General features: G+C 42.2%; 1 protein-coding gene across 1 annotated transcript; it reads right to left on the reverse strand.

Moving 5' to 3' along the window:
- Positions 1 to 1,514: 1,514 nt before the first annotated feature.
- Positions 1,515 to 18,561, reverse strand: LOC106917522 (kelch-like protein 9). The gene is made up of 11 exons (XM_014986552.2): positions 18,129 to 18,561; positions 17,121 to 17,174; positions 13,807 to 13,940; positions 13,484 to 13,665; positions 13,189 to 13,321; positions 11,827 to 12,023; positions 11,374 to 11,449; positions 10,704 to 11,261; positions 9,623 to 9,802; positions 9,417 to 9,530; positions 1,515 to 3,808 (listed from the first exon to the last, which is right to left on the reverse strand). Exons 1-11 carry the CDS (start codon positions 18,182 to 18,184, stop codon positions 3,309 to 3,311), a joined length of 2,184 nt encoding a protein of 727 aa, XP_014842038.2. The 5' UTR covers positions 18,185 to 18,561; the 3' UTR covers positions 1,515 to 3,308.
- Between the last annotated feature and the right edge of the window lie 1,257 nt (positions 18,562 to 19,818).

Consider the following 19,818-nt stretch of genomic DNA (forward strand, 5'->3'; position numbering starts at 1 on the left):
CAAAGTGATTACTTTCGCTCCTCTCTCAGTCTATAGTTAACTTTTTTCTGCTTTCCAAATAAAGACGAATTTACTAGCAACCTTGGTGAGGAAACAAGTTGATTCAATCTTTACTGAACTATATTAGGGAACTAATTCATTTCCTCTTGGTGTGTGTGTGTGTGTGTGTGTGTGTGTGTGTGTGTGTTTGTGTGTGAGTGGGAGGCGAGGCGCAAGGTTATATCAGCCTAATGAAACAAGATTTGTCATCTCAAGGTAAGATCTGTCTGACGTGTGGTCAGGCGTGTTTTTATTATACCACATGATTAGTTGTAGCTGGCCCCTTGGTTGCTCTGTAAACTATAGTTCGGAGGTCTAGTGGCTGAGTGATGGAAACTGTGAGCATGGCGGCGGGTTTTACCTTTCCCGACAGCTATTACCAAACATAGATGCGCCGTTTTACTGGACATTTCGGTTAATTACAATAAATTCAACATCGCGACTTCAGCCGCTGGGCTTTTTACAGACTAATCCTCCCACAACTTCCTGTGTTTTGGACAAGCTGAAACTTTTAAGACGTCAGAATGTTTATGGGACTTTTTTTTAATATATTGCAGGATGTGAGACTTTGCTAGTCAAACCTCGACCTCAGATTCCAAACCTGTGTGGTTCTCAGGTGCGTCCCAGTGAATTAGAATATCACGGAAAAGCTACGTGATACACATTTGTGATTAAAGGCCGAGGTTTCCCCCAGGAAACTTGCTAAGCCTGGTGGTTGGGTGTTAGAGCAGTCAGTCGTCCAGCGATCTGTCATGTTTTTGTGTTAAAATATGTTTAAAGTTGACAGGAAATTTGAAAATATCACTTGATAATTATGTGTTATTAAAAGATCGGAAGATTAATACCTGAACACCAACTATAAAGTCTTAAAAAATGCAAACATTTTAAAAAGACTTAAATAAATAAGCAATAATTAGTCTGGTGGGGGAACAAGTAAAGCCTGGTGGCCCGCCAGGCTTATAATACACTGGGTGAAACCGTAAAAAGGAAAATAAAATTAGCATCTTAAAAGGGAATTTCCTTCTTTTTCAGATTTTGGATCCCTGACTTACAAATAAAATGCAAAACATACTTTAGATTGTATACAGACTTTATATGTTTGTGTTTGTGGCGCTTTAAGAACTGACTCCTGCCACAGCTGTGCTTCTCCTTTCCCCCAACTTTTTTTTTTGGATGAGTTGTGCTTTCTAATTTTCTGAGGGCTTTGGTCATCCTTTCAGGTTTTTTTTTTTACCATGTCTTCCTTCCACTTAACTTTCCATTAAAACATTTGGATAACGTGCCCAACTCCAAAACAGGATCTGATTTTCTAAAAAATATTTGTCTTATGTAATTTACAAACTGAATTTTGAATCTTTTCAGCTTTAAGCCATGCTATATAAACATAATCATATTCAATAAATTATTAAAAACTTCATATCCGCAGCTTAAATCGCCAACTATAACACATTACATAGATCATTTATACACAGACGGATGTTTTCAAGCCTTTATTTCTGTTTTGGACATTTAAGATTAGAATATCTCACCAAAGTAATAATAAAAAACATTTATATTACATAAATATTGGTTTATGGCAAAGTATGTTTATTGCTGAAGGTTGTAAGTTTGAAGAAGTCCTTTCAGTTCCATGGGATCACATTTTAACGTGCATATATGTTTGAAATGAATCGCTGAGATGAATCCATTTTCATTTGAGTCATATGGTTTGTTGAGATGCAGCTGTTTATGTTTTCTACTTCCAAAGGAGTGGAAGTAGAAAAGGTCCATTTTTTTTCTTTCATCATGTCTGACTTTATTTCTTCCCTTCTTTTTTTCCTTTCAATCTTTCTTTCCTCTTCCATTCTTTCCTTCCTTCTTTTCTGCTTTGATGTCATCCAATCTTTCTTCCCTTCTTTCTGTCCTCTTCCCTTGTTTCTTTTTACTTTCCTTCCTTTCTTTCTTTTCTGTTTTCATGTCATCCCTTTCTTTCCTCTTTCGTTCTTTCTTTCTGTCCTTCTTTCACTCTTTCCTTCCTTCCTTTCTCTCTCTCCATCAAATTAGCCTTGGCCATTCTTTCTGCCATGGCAATCAAGCTCTTTTTCTTTTTCCATTCCTTTTTTTGTTTTTTTGGATTTTCAGCTCCAAGGTAGAAGTCTGGTTTTCAACATTGCAGCTAAAAGGCCTTGGCACAGCAGCCATAATCACAGCTGTCTGCTGTCTTATCTGGAAGTGAAGGACAAAGATTCAAGGGTAGTTAAGTCGTCAGACAGCCAGGAGTGTCAGCGTGTGTGTGTGTGTGTGTGTGTGCGTGTGTGTGTGTGTGTGTGTTAGCGTGGTTTTAGATAAGGACGATCTTGTCGTCACACATCGTTAAGCTCAACTCTTGTCGCGGTTGATAGTAAATAGAAAGTCTCTCTCTGAGCGTAATCTAGTGGGATTAATGCAGCAGGACGGCTGAGGCCTTTGTTCGCTTATCCTCATGTTCACATCAAGCAACGGCAAGTCAGGATTTTCTCACATTCTTAGCTGAACATTGTTTGCCAAAAGCTGACGGTTCAACAGGTCCAAAGTGTGAAAGCAGGGATTTTGCACACGGGCCTAATTAATGAGGGGACAGGAAGTTCCAACGCCACGACATGATAACGATGTGTGGTCTTTGTAGCCATGGCAGGGACTGATGTCTCATGACTGAGCTACAAACGTTCCACTCACAAAAACACACAAGCAAACCTCTCTGTGGCTTTTTCTTTTTTTGCAGCACGCACACACACACACACACACACACACACACACACACACACACACACACACACACACACACACACACACACACACACACACACACACCATCATCATCTCTATTTTAAGTCTGGCAAATCTGTACAGTCCTTCGAGCTGGTCTTGGAGAGAGAAACAGAGCCGTGTTCCACAAAGACAGCTCTCGCTCGATTTATTAATCTTTAATCTGACGACTTTGTGCCAGGAAATAGATGAATCGGTTCGACTGAAGGTTCACCTGCGAAGCAGAGGCCTTCAGTGCGTGGCGAAGCAGCTCCATGTTTTTATTCAGAGTCTTCAGACAGAACACAAGCAGATGCTACGTGGCTAACAGCTTGTGGGAAGGACAGAAAATAACTGAAATACGACATGTGTGTTTCAAGCTGCACTCGCTGGCTTTTGTTTGCACATGAAACCTTTGTGTCACAACCCACACTGCTTCCTGTTTTGGATTCTGACTGCTACGGCGTAAGCTGGAAACCCCCCCAAAAGCAGCCTGATGTAGGTGGCTAGCAGGTCTTAGCCGTGGGTAACGGGCAATCTTGTATCTCGGCTTCGTCCACCGACCCCTCCGGCACGTGGACGGTCATCGTGCAGGCCCGGATCCCTCCCAGGGGCTCCAGCACATTGAACACTCGGTCCCACACGTCCTGCTCTGGGTCGTAGCGCTGGACGATGTCCACCATGCACCTGCTGTTCCAGGAGTAACCCCCGACCACGTAGATCTGGCCGTTGAAGACCGTGACGCCGACGTCGCTCTGGCCGCGGGGCATCGGCGCCACCACCGTCCACTGGTCTGTGTCCGGGCTGTAGTACTCGCAGCCCAGCACGTCGTCGTAGTCGCTGCTGCCCCGGAAGTGGTTGCCACCCATCACATAGAGCCGGTCCCCCACCGTGCACATGCAGTGCAGGCCGCGGAGCTCCATCATGTCGGCCCGGCGGCTCCACGAGTCGGCGACCGGGTCGTAGCACCACAGCTCCTTCTGGAAGGTGTCACGGGTGATGCCACCTGCGAGACCGAAGAGAAGTAGATTCATGTGACCACAGCAAAAGTAGCCAAAAGCTCACCAAATGTTCTAAATACTCAAAATGAAAATATGGATTTTTCCAGGGGCATGTTGGAAACTAAGAAATCAGGGTTTTGTAAGCCTGGCAGGCCACCAGGCTTTACTTGTGTCCCACCAGGCTAAGCATTGCTTATTTTTTTTTAAGTCTTTTAAAAATATTTGCATATTAAGACTTTATAGTTGGTGTTCAGGTATTAATCTTTCAACAACACATGATTATCAAATTATATTTTAAAATTTCCTGTCAACTTTAAACATTTTTATCTCAAAAACACGACAAGCTGGTGGATGAATGACCTTCCTTCCACCAAACTCCCGGGGTTAGGAAGTTTTCAGGGGGAAACCTTGGAAACGGTCAAGTGAGGTGCTGGATTTATTTTTACTGTAGCATAAAATATTTTAAGTAAGACTAGGACTGGGCAATAAATCAATAACAAAAGTTATTGCGATAAACACATGATCAATATCAATAGATAATATGTCTGATGTTTAGTCATTTCACTGATCTGTGAACCAGAACCGTGCAGCATTCTGGGAAATGTAGGCAGAGGAAAGACTTTAGCCACTCAACCTCTCACGGCTAGAGATGCACCGATCTGATATTAATATCTGTATCGATCCCGATATTGAAATCACTTCCAGCTCGGGTTTATGTGCCCCATCCATAAGGGCAGATCTAATCAGTCTAATTCTACGCTTTGTGCTCTGAGCGGCTTCATGCTTTATTCCTTATTTTAAATTATATTCAGAATACTTCATTTTAATTTCTGAACCATGTCAAAGACGATTTGTTTATTTTTTGACCAAAGTAGTCAGCCTGTTGTGTTTAACAGAGTCTATTATTTATTTTACTTTGGTTACTAATTGCACTGACTGAACAAATTAAAGTTTTTCCATATTTGATCAGGCTTTTGAAGCTATTGGTGTATTTAAATGTGCTGTACTGGTCCAGAGTCATCAAATAAATTTGTAATTCAGTAAATTAATGCCTGTTTTCTTTTTCTAAAGTGACATTTTAAGTCAACTTAGCATGTTTTTCTGTATACTAAACCTCAGATATCTATATCGGAAGTGAAAACAGTGGATGGTGCAGCTCCAGTTAGTTTGGATTAAGAGTGCAGCAGGTTCAGGGACGGCTCAGACAGTGACGATGTATTTACTGTGTCAGATGATGAAAACTTTACATCCACAATATTTGCTTACGAAACAGCAACAAAAAAAGAACATGATTATGCAGGAGCTGAAATCAGCCTTCAGCATCAAGTGGGCTAACAGTTCCCTGAAGAGTAGACGCCATTGTTACCGTTTTGACATCGTGCCAAAATACGTGTTTGTAATGAGGATGAACATATTTGTGTGGGGTTACAGCTTGCGCTAATCATTTGGTGCTTTCCAGACAACAGACAGCGAGCCGCCGTATCGCTTCTGTTTGGCCTGAGAAGGCGCAGCGACCGAGCTGCATTTCCTCAGATTGCTGCACTCTCTCATGCACTACGAAATGACAAGAACAGATTAGCAATTAGATACGAGATAAACAAATAATTTGCCCCATTTCTTATTTTATTTTAGTAATATGAGAGCAAAAAAACGATATCATATTGACCATTAAAAAAATGTATTCTGCCAACATTACCGCAGTAAAGTTTAATTTCTATGTTCTGTTGTATTGGCTTTAGTTTCTTTGAAGAGAAAGCTCAGATTTTTTTAATGTCAGGTTTGCTTACAGCAGATGGTGCAAGAAATTATGAGTTATTTATTTAATAGTTCATCACTGTTCTCCATTTTCTCTCTTTCTACCAAATATTGCTCTTTGTTCTGGTGCTTTGCTATCCTTCTTTTGTTAACAGAGACTCCAATAATTCATTCTGTTTGTCGTTTCTGTTGCTTGGTTTATTTATTCTGGACAGTTTAAATGTCTCCCAGTCCCAGTTTTTAAATGTTCATCAGAATTTAACGTTTATTGACTTTAGAGAATGTGTTCTTGCTTTACTATTATTATTATTCCATTACCGTCACATTACTCAAGCACGATCTCAAATTTAGATCAGAGACTCCGGCTAACGGCTAGTCGGGAGATTTCTGCCGTCTTAATCGCTGACTGGTCACCCAGGGACTCGAAAATAAGTTGTTTTCAGCACAGCAGCAGAAAAGCTCACTAGTACAAAAGTTATGTTCTTTCTATTTTCAGTATCAGTGCAGTTTTAGTACGTCTGAAGTGTATAAGGAGCTTTTTGAAAGCTTCTTATATGTTGACACTGTGATAAGCCAGTCAAAATAAGTGTGCTTGCTGCAGGCAGGTGCAATAGCCTCGCAGTTACGGTGACATAATCCGTTTGAAGAAAAGCCATTGTTGACAGAAAGACAAAAGAAGGCCACTTTGCCACAAACCATGAAAGGGAAACAGAGAACCTGTGGAAGAGGGTGTTCTAGTTTAAGAGACCAACATTGAATTTTCAGGCCAAAATGAAAAATGTTGCACAGATGAAAACTAACACTGTCGAAGACACCGCAGCCTCTCTGACACACGGTGGTGGAAGCCTCATGCTGTGGGGATGCTTTTCTTTAGCAGTCTTATTAGAGTTTATGTGAAGATGGAAAGAAAGTATATAAATAAGTGCAGGAAGAAACCATACTAGATGAGCTATTCTGCAAAACATATTAGGTCAAAATAATTAAGGATCCAAATGTTTTTCTAGTTTGTAGACTCAGAGCCAAAAGAGTTGCAGCGTTTTAGGGCCTCTTGTCACTTTATAAGCCACGCCCACTGCCAGCCAACTCAAAGTTAACAATTGTACATGAAAATGGCTGCAAACAGATGCTCAATTATACAACCGTTTGTCTTTGAAAAGCAGAAGTGGAGCCTTCTGCACAACCAACAAGAATCCAGCAACATAAAAAAAATTGTCTTCTCCAGCAGCTTCTGTTCAGTGCGTACAGCATTAAAACCGGGCGGGTTGCTAGGAGATGTATTGACTCGGTTGGGGTTGCTAGGTAACGGCGCAGTCCCCCTTTAATCGTGACTTAACAATCATGAGGTTTTTGAAACCACTCATTTTCTAGACACCAAAAAATAAATAAATTATTGCTACAATAGCAGCTGAGACCCAAATGGAAGTATAAAACGATGCAAAAAGTTAATTTTGCATAATAGGTCCCTTTTAAATCTCCCCCAAAAAATACATTGATGTTTGTGGTTGTACCATGACAGAAGGTGATAAAAATTTTAAAAAAATGGTGAAAAAGGAAATAATAATACCCCCGTTCAGAACTTGCCTGGTACAGTTTCCACAGTGTTCGCTTTACGTGTAGGTCTACAGAAATGAGAGAAGTGAAATAGGTGCTGAGTTTCGGAGGCCCACTCTAACCACAGGCCTTTGGGCTTCCTGGTTCTGAAGCCTACATGTGAAACTTATAGGTTGCACTGAGCTCTCATTGCGAGAAGTGGTTTTCCTGTCCAAGGGTTGCTAAGAAACCCAGTTCAGGTTGAGAGCGGCCTATGAGAGCGCCGCTAAAACAGGAAAAGGCTTTCAAAGTAGGTCAGCTAAGAGGGTGCCGTCTACAAGCTAACAAAACCTGACAAAAAAAAACAAACTCTTTCACTTGACTTATCAGAAAATACCAAATACAGGAAGGTTTAATACTTGTGTAGTGTTTCCTCGAAGCTCTAAGTTGCAAAGCTCACCAGCAGCTACAAAAGCTCGTGCTTGGTTTTTCTTCTCGAAGTCTCTCGAATGCCACAGAGCTCTGCTCATGTGGCAGCGTCAGATATTCGACACCAGAGAGTGATTTTTTTAAAGCGGCTGCAGTGCCAAAAGACTGAAATTAATTTGTGAACAAACCAAAAAAACAAACACGCTTTGCTTTCTTGCAGCAGTCAACCGTGTGAACAGCAGTTAGACGCAAAGTAGATGCATTGTGTGGTTTAACAGCTGTGAAAAAGACCCTGGGAGGGAATGCGGTTAGATGGCTGCACAAGCTAATTTGCTCGTCAATTTTGCATCAAGCAAATCTCCTGCTGATAAAAAGTTTTGTTGGTTTGTTTTGACCACCCGAGCTAGTTTCCCATAACTCCAACAAACCGTGGGATGGAGAGTTTTTGGGAAATTATATCAGTGCAGAGAATTGTAATTAAGCGCTTTGATCAGCTGTCTTCTCATTGTTGGGAATACGTTTTAAAAAACAAAACTCAAATGCATCTTGTTGAGGTGGAGCTATAAAAAGAATAAAAAGAAGTTGACCTTTTGGAAACGCTTCAAGAACAGATAAAACACGACTTATGTGGCTTTCTCTCTCCCCATTCAGGATGAGTCATTTTTACACAGAGATCATTTATAGAAGGAAGTGTTATTTTGCGGGTTCAGTAATGTGACTTTGCTCTGCTTTCAGTCGCTTACTTTAACAGGCAGCATTAAGCCTGAGCTAGAGCGCTGTTAGGAGCTGCGTTTAGCTCTGAAGCTCTCTTATTATTTCAAAACCGTTCAGAAGGTATCCTTACAAAAGCAGGTGAGAAATGCTAATTGCCTCTTGCTGCTCAACTGTTAGTGTTCATAAAATCAAACATCTACACTCGTTTACACAAATCCAAGGAAAGCAGGGAGATATTCCTCAAGCTTGCTTTGAGTCATCTCGGTTTGGAGAACCAGGGAGAAGTGACTAAAACGTTGATGTAATTGTCAGATGCAAAAATAGCCTGCCCAGAATCTGCTGGCCTAATAGCGAAGCCAGTAACGATGGACGGTAAAACTAGGAGATCACAAAAAGGCTAACATCATGCATCATGCATTTTTGGACATATGAAATCACAAGTGGATTCAGTGGAACGTTATGTCAATCGCTGTTAGCGGTTAGCAACACAAATGTTCAGTTGCCATAAGCTGCTACTAAATTATTGTCCTCATATGTGGGTGAAAGTCCATAATTATACTTAATGTATTTTTTTTTTAACTGCCAGGAAAAGTTAAAATTTTTCCCAGACAGGCAAAAGATAGAGAGAAATTCTCATAGATTGCAAATCGTTGCTATGCCTAATGTTTGTCCAATGGCTCTGATTGGTTTTCCTACTTTTCTCAGCTTCTAATTGGCTTGTTTTTCCCCTATGAAGAGCTCTCCAGTCTTCATGTTGGTTAACCCACTTTAACAAGAAGGCTGTTTAATGTTTTGAACAATCGACCTCAAAGGCAACACCTGCTTAACAAGAAACACCTGCCAGTCACAGTTTTGATCACTTGAAAAATGGTTGGGTTCAAACAAAAGGCGCCATCTACTGAGCTGCTAAGCACGTCTACACGTAAATACCAAGAAATAAAAGCTGAAACCCAAATGTCTTGGTGTACATCAAAAACTAGAGAATTTGCCTTGTTCCAATACTTTTGGAGGGAATTTTATGCTCTACTGCCAAGTCTGGATCCTCCAGTTTACTGCAGGTGAGCTACTTCCTGCAAACCTGTTGGAAATCCTTCAGAAGGCAAAAAGGCAAACAAATAAAACTGTGCACATACTTTTAAGTACTGTAAAGATACCCCTGTCTGTCTTTGTGCATTGCTCTCTCACCTGAGATGTACATGAGGCCCCCGTGAACGGTCCCAGCATGCCCATAATGAGGCTCCATCATGTTGGTCACAAAGGTCCACTCGTTTTTCTTCAGGTTGTAGCACTCCACGGTGTCTGGTCAAAAGGACAAGAGAGGAGATGTTGAACGCTAACAACCAGATGCTCCTTCCGAGAAATTTCTCACAATTTTGAGCCGAGGGGCCTACCAATTTCCCCCGAGGCGTTCCTTCCTCCAACGGCAAACAGCTTCCCCTTCAGAGCGCTGAGGTGGAAAAAGGTCCTTTTCTCGTTGAGACAGGCAATCTGAAGCCATTTGTCAAAGCGCGGGTCGTAGCGATAGGCGCTGTCTATGGCAGTCTTGCCCTTTGTGTCGTATGTGCTCTGACCTAAGAATTCAATGAAAATTGGTGTTAAGCTTCAAAACTTAGCATAGAGGCTCAAATGTACTTTGAAAGTACAAATCTGTTCTCATTGCTGCGTGACGAAAATTGCATTACTTTGTTTGCAGAGAGGCATCTGCCTGCCGACCTCGACACCAGGCCTGAATGCAACTATGTTCACAGAACTCTGTGCAAAGCGTTGATTGGTCTGAAGTATGTTGCTGTGTTTTATACAGAAATGCACTCAGATACTAATGTTGACATTTCTCTTCAGCTGCCGAATGAGGTAATTGGGTCAACATTGGGTAACCAACCGTTAGCGATTGGGTAAAGTTTCAAACTTTAACAGAGTCCACACCTTCTACAAGCAATTATTTATCAACAGCCGGGCACCCAGGCCCTCTGGACGAAGCCAAACGTAGAACAAAGGGCTGGTTTTAACCAGGCTAGGAATTATGTACATTGATACAATTTTTCGCTAAATAACTATAATAGCAAGACTGGTAAATTGGTAGTAACTCCTGTATTGAAATTGTAACGTTGTTTACATAGCAGGCTGACTACAGAAAAGTGTGGCGCTAGCTCCATGACTGTCTGGTAAAAGCTGAACTAGGTACCCTAACCCTGAAGGTGGAGGTGTGATGTACACTGAAGCTGGAGACCATCTGGTGTGTCCCCCAGATGGTCTGCGCCGTTGTATGAAAGGTGTGTGTGAATACCAAAACCACATGACTGCGCTTCAACTGTTGGACTTCAGATGAAGCTTCTGGGAACCTTCAAAGTTTCGGTTCATTTATTTGCACCGAATACCTCAACAATTAGCTTAGCTTGGCCTCAATGCCCTTACTTTCAAGTGTAATACCGACTATGACTTCAACTTAAGGAGCATTAAGCTTGATGCCCTCACCTCCAACAATAAAGAGAAAGCCTCCCAGAAGAGCCACGCCGTGTTGATAACGCGGCACCTCCATGGGCTTCAGAGCCCTCCAATGGCCGGTGTTCTCGTCGTAGAGCCTCAGCTCCCGGCTCACCACCAGCTGCTGCCGCATCACGCCGCCCAGGGCCAGGATGTGCGTGGAGTCCGATCGAATCTGCGTCCTCTCGGTTTGCAGCGCCGGCTGCATGTAAGGCATCATCTGGTAGTTGCTGGCCTCCAGCAGCAGGTTCACGCAGGCGGTGTCAGAGCGCATCATGGAGTCGCCCTCCTCCTCCTCGTCCTGAGAGATCTGAATGAGTTCACCGGGGCTCATTAGCGGGAAGCGAATGTGGCGCATCAGGGCGTAGACGGAGGAGTGACGCGAGGGAGGGTCGTGCTCTAGCCATCCTTTGGCGATGTGGTAGAGCTCCAGCTCTGAGAAACCGCTCAGCGAGTTGCTGGCCAGAGCGTTGGCGATGCTGGTCTCAGAGAGCTGCAGGTAGCGGCCGGAGTCCACCAGTGCAGTCAGGTTCTGCCCCACAAACTTCCCTAGGTTTGATAAGACCAATCATAAACTGGAAACAAAACATTGCATGACGGGCTTTCTTGTTTTTCACTGCACAAATGTTAAGTGCTACAAGGGTCGCGTGTCTTAACTTACCAATATTCACCAGAACATCCTCAAGGAGCAGATCTGTGGCAATCCGCTCCACTTCCACACAGTTATCGATTGTAATCTGCACCAAGAGATACATGGGAGACATAGAATTAGTTTGGCTTTATCTAAACTGTCGCTGCTTTTCCATTAGCCATAAAATTGCCCAAATTTGCAATTAAAATAAATTGTCTTAATGGGAACATGCCCATTTTGAAAGTTTTATGATATATTTTTTTCCCCCTCTAGGATTAGGTGGTTTTTCAGACGTATCAACATAAATGTATTTGGTTTGGTTTTTTTTTAGCAGAATATTGACAAAGATTTGTGTAAATTTGTAATGGAAAAGCATCTATTGTTGTGTTGCCTTGGAGGACCTGAGAGGCCTTTGAGGAAGAGGCCTGGATTGCAAACCAGCACTGTTCAACATGTAATAAAAAAAGTCAAGACGCTTCTCACCTCGCTGCTCAGAAGCTCGTTGCAGAAGCTCAGAACAGGCATGACCTGCAAGAAGTTTGCAGCCTCCAGCGTGTCCTGGAGGTTCCCCATGTCGAGGATGACTTTGGATGTGTAAATGAACTCTATGATGTTCTTTAAGCCCGCCTTGGTGACCCCATGCAGCTTGATCTCTCTCATCTCCTGCTCCCTCATGCCTCCTGAACAGAGCGAACGAAGCACAGAGGGACAGACACAAGGTGAACGCATGAATTTGCATCGCTTAGGGAGATTTGTCTTGAGCTGGCAGGAAGACGCAGGGCAAAACCAGCGAGATGAGAAAACCGCGCCTGACGAGGATTACAGCACGGGGTTTGTTAGAAGCCGCGATGTAAAGGAGGGCGAGTGAAAAAGGTCAGCAGAGTTTCCTTTTTCGTGGTAATCAGAAATGAAAGTATAAGTCGTGACAGATCATTTCTGTGCCGTTTCAACGAGAGTCTATCTGATTTAGCAGAACAATGACATTGAGCTATCAACTTAGCTTCTGTAATCAAAAAAGTGTCTAGCTATTTTTTACTGAGAACTGTGCAGTAGAAGAACCTTTTTAAAGGTCCTGTTAAAGATGTGATGACAGAGTCTCAAGGTGTTTAATTTAGCATTTTTTGAGGTTATTTTTTTCAGTCTAAACTGCAGAAGATTGCACACAAATGTAAAGTTAATAGGATGGGTGTTGGCTCCAAGTCCAATGCAGAGGTTCTACAATAGAAAATGATGGACTGCTTTGTCCAGGTCTGGGAAACTTTTGGAGGTTTTCCAGTCACTTTAAAATGGAAGGAGACCCAGGATTTACTAGGGAGGGATGTCAGGGTGTCCCTCCTGGACTTGTTACCCTCACAACCAAATATTGACTTAACATTACCAGCCATCTTGTTCGGCTCACCGCTTCTCTCCTCGCAGTGGAGGACGGTCGTCAAAGTGGTGCATTATGTACGTCTGGGGCAAACGTCAATCCAGTCATTTAAAACTTTCACAGAGTCTACGCCTCCAGCAAGCAGCCGTTTCTCGTTAGTGGAGCGTCCAGACCCTCAGTAGAAAGCAAAGCGTAGAACAAGGAGCTGGTTTCTACCAGGCCAGGTAAGTGGAAGAAGACAACTGATGGACAGCTGGATGTTTGGCAACTCACAACTACATTATTATCGCCTTTTTTTAACCATCTTCATCACCAGAGTAGCATAGGTAATTGACTTTGTGTGCTGTATTAGTTTTTAAGTCATTATCTTCAAATTAAACAAACACAGTGGAGCGATAAGTCAAACATCTTCCTACATAAAGGGCTTAATCTTCTTAAACTGCCTGTCACCAAATATCATAGAAGGTCAAACAAACCTGTGAACATTGCCTTAAAATAATCACTGCAGGAAGCCATGATGACTCTGTGAACTGGAAACGCTTCGGTGCTGTCTCCAGGAACCAGGACGACGTCACACAGAGTCTCATCTCCTCGGAAAGTATCGAAGCCCTTTGGAGGAAACAATAAATTCATAACGACATGTTTTACATAAAATAACCAACATTATTGGCTAGAAATTCAGTTTCTTTTATTGTAGTAATGACAGCGTACAATGCAGTGACTTCAACCCCAAGCTGCGGTTGGACGACTCGTGCAGTTGGAAGAACGTACCTGCAACACATTGGATCCGTGTTCGTAGCTACTGAACACCTTGGAGAGCGGCCGAGGCGGGAGCTTGGGTTTGGTGGATTTGTCGGGCCGCTTGGGCGGCCGATCTGTTGGAAGCGGGAAAGGAGCCAGTGCTGGAGGCGGAGCTGAAGGCAGGACGAGGGCTGGTGGTGGAATCCTCTCATCTGCAACCACAAACACACCTCGGGTCAAGAGAAAGCTGTAATATCGCTGCTCAGTGATGAAGGTTTAGTCGAAAATGTCTCGGTTTTGTTTTTCTCTAAAGATGCACATTAGTTGGACCATGCGCGGCGGAGAGCACACACCTTGCTGGACAGGTGGAGGAGGAGGCCTTTCCGGCTGAACCGGAGGTCTTGGAGGTTCCCTGGACTGATGTCTGCTGCCCAGACGGGACAGTCTGCGGCTGAGCCTGCCGGCGCTGCTGTCATCGCCGCTCGCCCTGCAGGGGTGAACATACAGCCCAATCTTTTGGATATGCAAAAACCTTCAAATTTAGAATACCAGAGGTAAAAGGAACAAAATAAAAACAGCTGTTGGGTATTTTGGAAATCGAATGTTTCAATCTTGACCTTTGTCTCACAGTTCTTACCCCCCCCCCCTCCCCCAAAATGCCACTTCCTCAACTCTCACTTGATCCATTGCTAAAAGCCAAACTCTGGCTTTTCTATTCTTACACATTTGATTAATGGACGCTACTTCTCCTCAGTGGGACTAGTAAAACTCCCTCATCTGATTTGCTGTCCATACATGGTACGATCTGAAAATGAGGAATAAGAGACTACAATGGTGAACGGTACTTCCTCTTTTTGTATGGCGGGGTGAAAAGACAAAACAAAACAAAAGAAAGAGAAGAAATAGCATCTGCTGCAAAACCAGATCAGTGTACAAGTACATAAAAAAGATATTGCCAATGAATCAAAATTGAGTTCCTGTCAATCAGTCACTTAAATGCAGAAAAAAGAAGTCAGGATGGAGTTTCAATGCTTTCAACAGTTCAGCACCCAAACGAATACCTCCTCTGGTACATCATTACACTTTTATTTACCCAATGAGGGAAGGGCCTATTCTGTCACCAACTTTGTCAAATACTTTTTGCCAGAAGTTTTTTTTTTCCCAGCCAAAATCACTTTTGGCAAAAAAAGACTTAGCCCATTATGTTAGGAAGGTGATTATATGTAAAATGACTCAATTATGACTCAACCAAGGAACATGTTAGCTCCTCCACAGCTGCAACTCAGAGCCTTTTTTTACTCTTACAGGGGATTGGTTGAAAGTAAATCTAACAAATGATATTTCTGCCTTAGTCTGTTTTAATGGAAACTTTTTGTTTTGGAGTGGAAAAGCAGCTTGTTAGCGGTTGGGCAACGTTTTACCTCGTAACCCTCAATGCTAGCTCTACATTTAGCTTGTTCATACTCAGCAAAAGTGGTTCAACAATATATGTTTTGGTTATTACTGGATGTGTTTGGTGCCATTGTTAATGATAAATGCAGCACATTTCATGACACAAATCCTAATCAGCCTTCATGTTGTTTTTCAAAGAAGAGGGAAGGATTATTATTATTATTAAAAAGAAAATTTAGAAATATCAAATTGTATTTCAGTGAGATGTGGAATAATTACTGAGAGGAGTTAAAATTGAAATTTTCACTCTTAGTTTTTTTTTTCTTTTTTTAAAGTCTAGGAATCATTTGCTAAACAAATATTTTAGAGTTTTATTGGTTTTTTATAAGTTTGTTTTTTGATTTTCTGACTCAGCTGGATTATGTGATATGTTTTAGAAAATATACAGAAAATATTCTTCTGCTTTGTTTTCAGTTATGCTTTATGAATAAAAAGTGATGGTATAATAAGCTTGTGCTTCCATCTACACTTTTATTAATTTTAGTTTTGGTCCACACTTTGTCTTCTTCATATTGACAAAAATAGAAATATTGTTTATCTATTCCTCTACTAGTTTTATCTTTTTTTTTTTTTTACATTTTGTCTAATGTATGCAAAAGCAAAACAAAAAAAAGAAAGAAAATCAAAAAGCTTCAAGATGAGTAATTAAAAAAAAAACCATCATCTTATACATAAACAACATGGCCGTTACCATATATGGAGGATTCATGTAATAAAGAAAAACATAATTTTTAAAATAACTTTCATATATAGTCAAATGCTTTTCCCACGGATCCTAACATGCAGGAAGTGTGGATGAAGTTTGTGAAAGTAATTGGGCGAAGGCGGCGGCTCTTTTTACTCACACATCAAAAAACAGTATCTGTTCCAAACCCTTATTTTCTTTTTGTTTGTTTTGTTTTTTTGCCCCGGGGATTATGAAACGATCTGGAATCTCGGCTCCCGGGCCGAGCGGAACCAGAGACGGAAGACACACGACCAGGTTCGTGCAACGGTGACAACAGCTGGCCTGAGAGGACTGAGTAAACACGCCATCAAAGCCACCGCACGTCTTGTTTGCAGTCATACAGTTTTCTATGGTATGTTTTTGTGTTTCACGTCGAAAGGCTTCACCGTCAGAATAAAACATATGCTGCCCTTTTCAGATCTCGTCGATAACCCCTCACATGTAAAGCCGACGGGTCCATTGAGGACACCAGTGTTGTCAAGACAATTATAGGGTTAAGTTAAATTGCTAACCAGTCTCTTCAAGTGTTCCTCCTACATGCTAATTCAAGATAATTAGCCACAGGAGTGACTTATTTTTTCCTGTGTCAAAGCCAAATGAGCAACAGATTGCGCATTACGAAACTGACATCTTCTTTTTTATCCCTTCACCAAGCTTAAGATGACTTTTTGAAATCTACTGTGTTTCGAAAGAAATTAACTAGAGATGGACTAAAATATGTTTGAGTGCTGTGACTTTGAAATTATGTTTTAGTCAAATTATGATTGTGTGGTTAAAAACTCCAAGAGAAATTTGACTTTCAGCTGCTTCCATTCACTGCGGTTACGTTTTTTGTGGAATCCCTGCTTGCAAATATAAAGCATTATGGTGACACTGGTTTCTTTTTTTCTTATCCTGTATGTGCTCTTTGACTTTTTTTTTCTTTTTTAATACATTTCCCATCTCTTGAAATGGAAGTAAATAGAACCACCAAAGTCGGTGGAAGCGGTGAACGATGAATCGCACTAAGTGTGGTCGACTCTTCTCGAAATCTGAAAACAAACAGCCATTTTATAAATCAGGGGAAAAGCTCAATTCGCAGCAGATGGGGGTTGTTTTGTCTAAGGCTGCCTGTTGCTGTGAACAAGAGGCCGCCGAACAGGAAGGCAAGAGGTTACTCCTGTTTACGACCTCTAGTTCGATCACTTCCTGCGTGGTTCGATCACTTCCTGCCTGGTTCAATCACTTCCTGCCTGGTTCGATCACTTCCTGCCTGGTTCAATCACTTCCTTTCTGGCTTTTTACCCTGTCAAGTGCTGTACCAGTTATACTTTCCCCCTACAAATATGCGCAATGTGTTGTTTTTGATGTCGGACCCTGAAGCTAATAACATTAAGCAAACAAAATGGCTGAGGGCTGCGGGGTTCGGCGACAACCGGGCCGTCTACGGTGACGATACGTCCGGAAGAGCGGACATGTTGTGAAAGGACAGTCCAGACGTTTTCATACCCCTGCTCGTTGTCCCCTGGAGGGTGAGGGCTGTTGTTGCGCTGGTGAGACTTCCTACGAGGAGAAGAAGAAAACGAGACGAATCAGCAGACTGTAACCTACATCCAAAACAACAACAACAAAGAACGAGTACGCCGGTAAAACTGCACCAGATGTTAACTTTTTGAAACAGCCTACAAAAGTGAAACCCTGCTTGCAAGTCGGTCAAATTAACTCCAACCTACGTGGGTTGTAATTTTTTAATTTAACCATATTACTCTGCTACTTAGTTGTGTAATTATCTTCACACTTGACTCAACCTGGGGTCCGCCCGGCTCCATCTGCAGACATGTCCGTTTGAAATTTTAAGTGTGCTTCTGTCGCTTTTTGCCGTTTGATTTTATCCTTCGGCCTCTTTGATTTGTTTTTGGTATTTTTAGTTTAGTTTGTTTAGGTTTTTTTTTTTCTTTCTCGATTTTACTATTACTTTTTATACCAGGTTTTACATAGTTACCAGCACACATTTAAGCATATAAAACAGTTTGATTGATGTGAAACAAAATGAGCACACTGTTCTGGCGAAACATCTTTCCTCCCACACAATAATAATGACTAAAGTGGTTCTGCATGTACTGTTGTTTGGACAATGTGTACCAGAGTAAATTTGTGGAGGAAAACAATTCCGTAAACAAAATCTTTAAATCCTTTTAAATGGGAATTGTTTTCAGTTGCTACGTCTGCACCTCATGCTGAGAAATGAATTTGAAACATCTTTCCAAATTGGCTTTTTTTTTTTTTGGCCATTTATTTTGGCCACCGTTATTAGAACTCAAGTGGCTTCCAGCAGAAAAAAAAAATCCCAGTCAAACCGACTGGCGTAGGTTAGGAGTTAATGACGGAGACTGAGGCCATTGTTGAAGGGCAACTAATCAAAAAAGTTGCCTTTTTTTTAAGCTACCTTGGGTGTGATTCAACTTCCAGTGCATGTTTGACAGAGAAATCAAAAACTTGTCGATGTGCATGGCCTACCTGGAGGAAAGCTTCCTCAGCAGACTGGATCCGAGGCCCCCCTCCAGATTGTCCATCTAACGCAGAGCAACTCGGAGAAGAAGACGGAGCAGAAAATGTCTGCTGCGCCGCTACAGCTGGTGGAAGAGTCGGAGCATCTGAGCAAGCATCACCGTTTCTTAACTTAACCGAGACCTCAGTCACTTCCTGTACCACTTCTCCTTCTCGGTCTCTTTCCGCATCTCGCTGCTCTCCACCCAGTTATGTCACATTTGAGATACTGTCACTGTTTCTTTTGTGCGAGCTCTTTTGAGTTTTCAAGCTTTTTCAGGCTGCTTGACACAACCGACTGACTTTTAACCGGTGAAAGCTCTCCAAAACGGTGGACGACGTTGCCGCCGTTCAGCGCCGCTGTGACCTGTTATTTCCTTTCATGCCTACACATGTGCAGGTGTCTTAGCTTGATCTTGAGCCCCCATTGTAGGTTGATTTGGTTGCAGAAACATTTGATGAGTCTGTTTGTTTTCAAAGATTTAACTTGTTCAGACGACTGATGAAAACTGGAGCGTCTGTTGTTCATGAACATGAATGTTATGTTAATTTTGGGCCTACAAAGACCTATTTGAGTTAAAAAGTTTTCAGAGTACAATGACGATACTGCAGAAAAAAAAACACCAACGAATTGCAAACATAAGAATTGTGAAGATGAGTTTGACCTTATTATGGATTTAAGGCAGTCTTTCCTCATTGCGATTCCCTCCACAGGATGGAGGGAATCCATCCTGTGGAGGCAGTCTTTCCTCATTGCGATTCCCTCCACAGGATGGAGGGAATCCATCCTGTGGAGGCAGTCTTTCCTCATTGCGATTCCCTCCACAGGATGGAGGGAATCCATCCTGTGGAGGCAGTCTTTCCTCATTGCGATTCCCTCCACAGGATGGAGGGAATCCATCCTGTGGAGGCAGTCTTTCCTCATTGCGATTCCCTCCACAGGATGGAGGGAATCGCAATGAGGAAAGACTGCCTCCATATTCTTTTACATCAGCTCAACTCAGAGGTTGTGAGGTGAAACCTGGACGGGGGTCTCCAGCACATCAAAACCAGTTTAGGAAAGACTGAAACTGGCTAATGCTGAGCTTCTGGAATGGCCTTTGAAAAGCCGCATGCTGAACCCGGCTAGAAAACCAAACTATTTCAATCAGCTCTACAGATTCGTGAGGTCAAACATCGAGCCAAAGGTGTGCCAGAAGATAGCTGACGGCTAAGAAATGCAAACATTTAACTAGGCATGACTTGAGGTGTGTTTTATAAATACACATCTAGTGAGCTAGGACAGTGGTCCCCAGTGGGTCCTCGAGGGCCGGCATCCTGCATGTTTTAGTTCTCTCCCTGGTGGTAGTAACAACCTTTTCAGCTTGTCAATGTTCTCCTGAGGCCTCTAATGAGCCACCATTTGGTCCAGGTGTGCTAAACCAGGGAGAGAACTGAAACATGCAGGTTGCTGGCCCTAACGTCTTTCAGTTCCAGTGTTTAAATGTATGTTTACTGACATTTGAGAATATGTCCTTGTATTTTTATGCCATTATATTGAGAATGGTTCCAAAACAACAATATTATCGTTTATCGCGATAACTTCTGGGGCAATTTATCGTCTAGCGGAATTCAGGCCTAAATGAAACTGCATGTGTCTTTAAAAAAGAAATTAGAAATC

Source organism: Poecilia mexicana, unplaced genomic scaffold, assembly GCF_051168715.1.
Source record: "Poecilia mexicana isolate PSO_F unplaced genomic scaffold, ASM5116871v1 scaffold_2, whole genome shotgun sequence".
In the NCBI taxonomy this organism is placed as follows: domain Eukaryota; kingdom Metazoa; phylum Chordata; class Actinopteri; order Cyprinodontiformes; family Poeciliidae; genus Poecilia; species Poecilia mexicana.

What these genes read in the sequence shown, in the direction of transcription:
- LOC106917522 (XM_014986552.2), bottom strand. Translation starts at nt 18,184, where the DNA reads ATGGACAATCTGGAGGGGGGCCTCGGATCCAGTCTGCTGAGGAAGCTT. An exon ending in CTTTCTCTTTATTGTTGGAG is followed by an intron (nt 9,803 to 10,703) that starts GTGAGGGCATCA and finishes TTGAATTCTTAG; the next exon opens with GTCAGAGCACATACGACACA. An exon ending in GAACGCCTCGGGGGAAATTG is followed by an intron (nt 9,531 to 9,622) that starts GTAGGCCCCTCG and finishes CCTTTTGACCAG; the next exon opens with ACACCGTGGAGTGCTACAAC.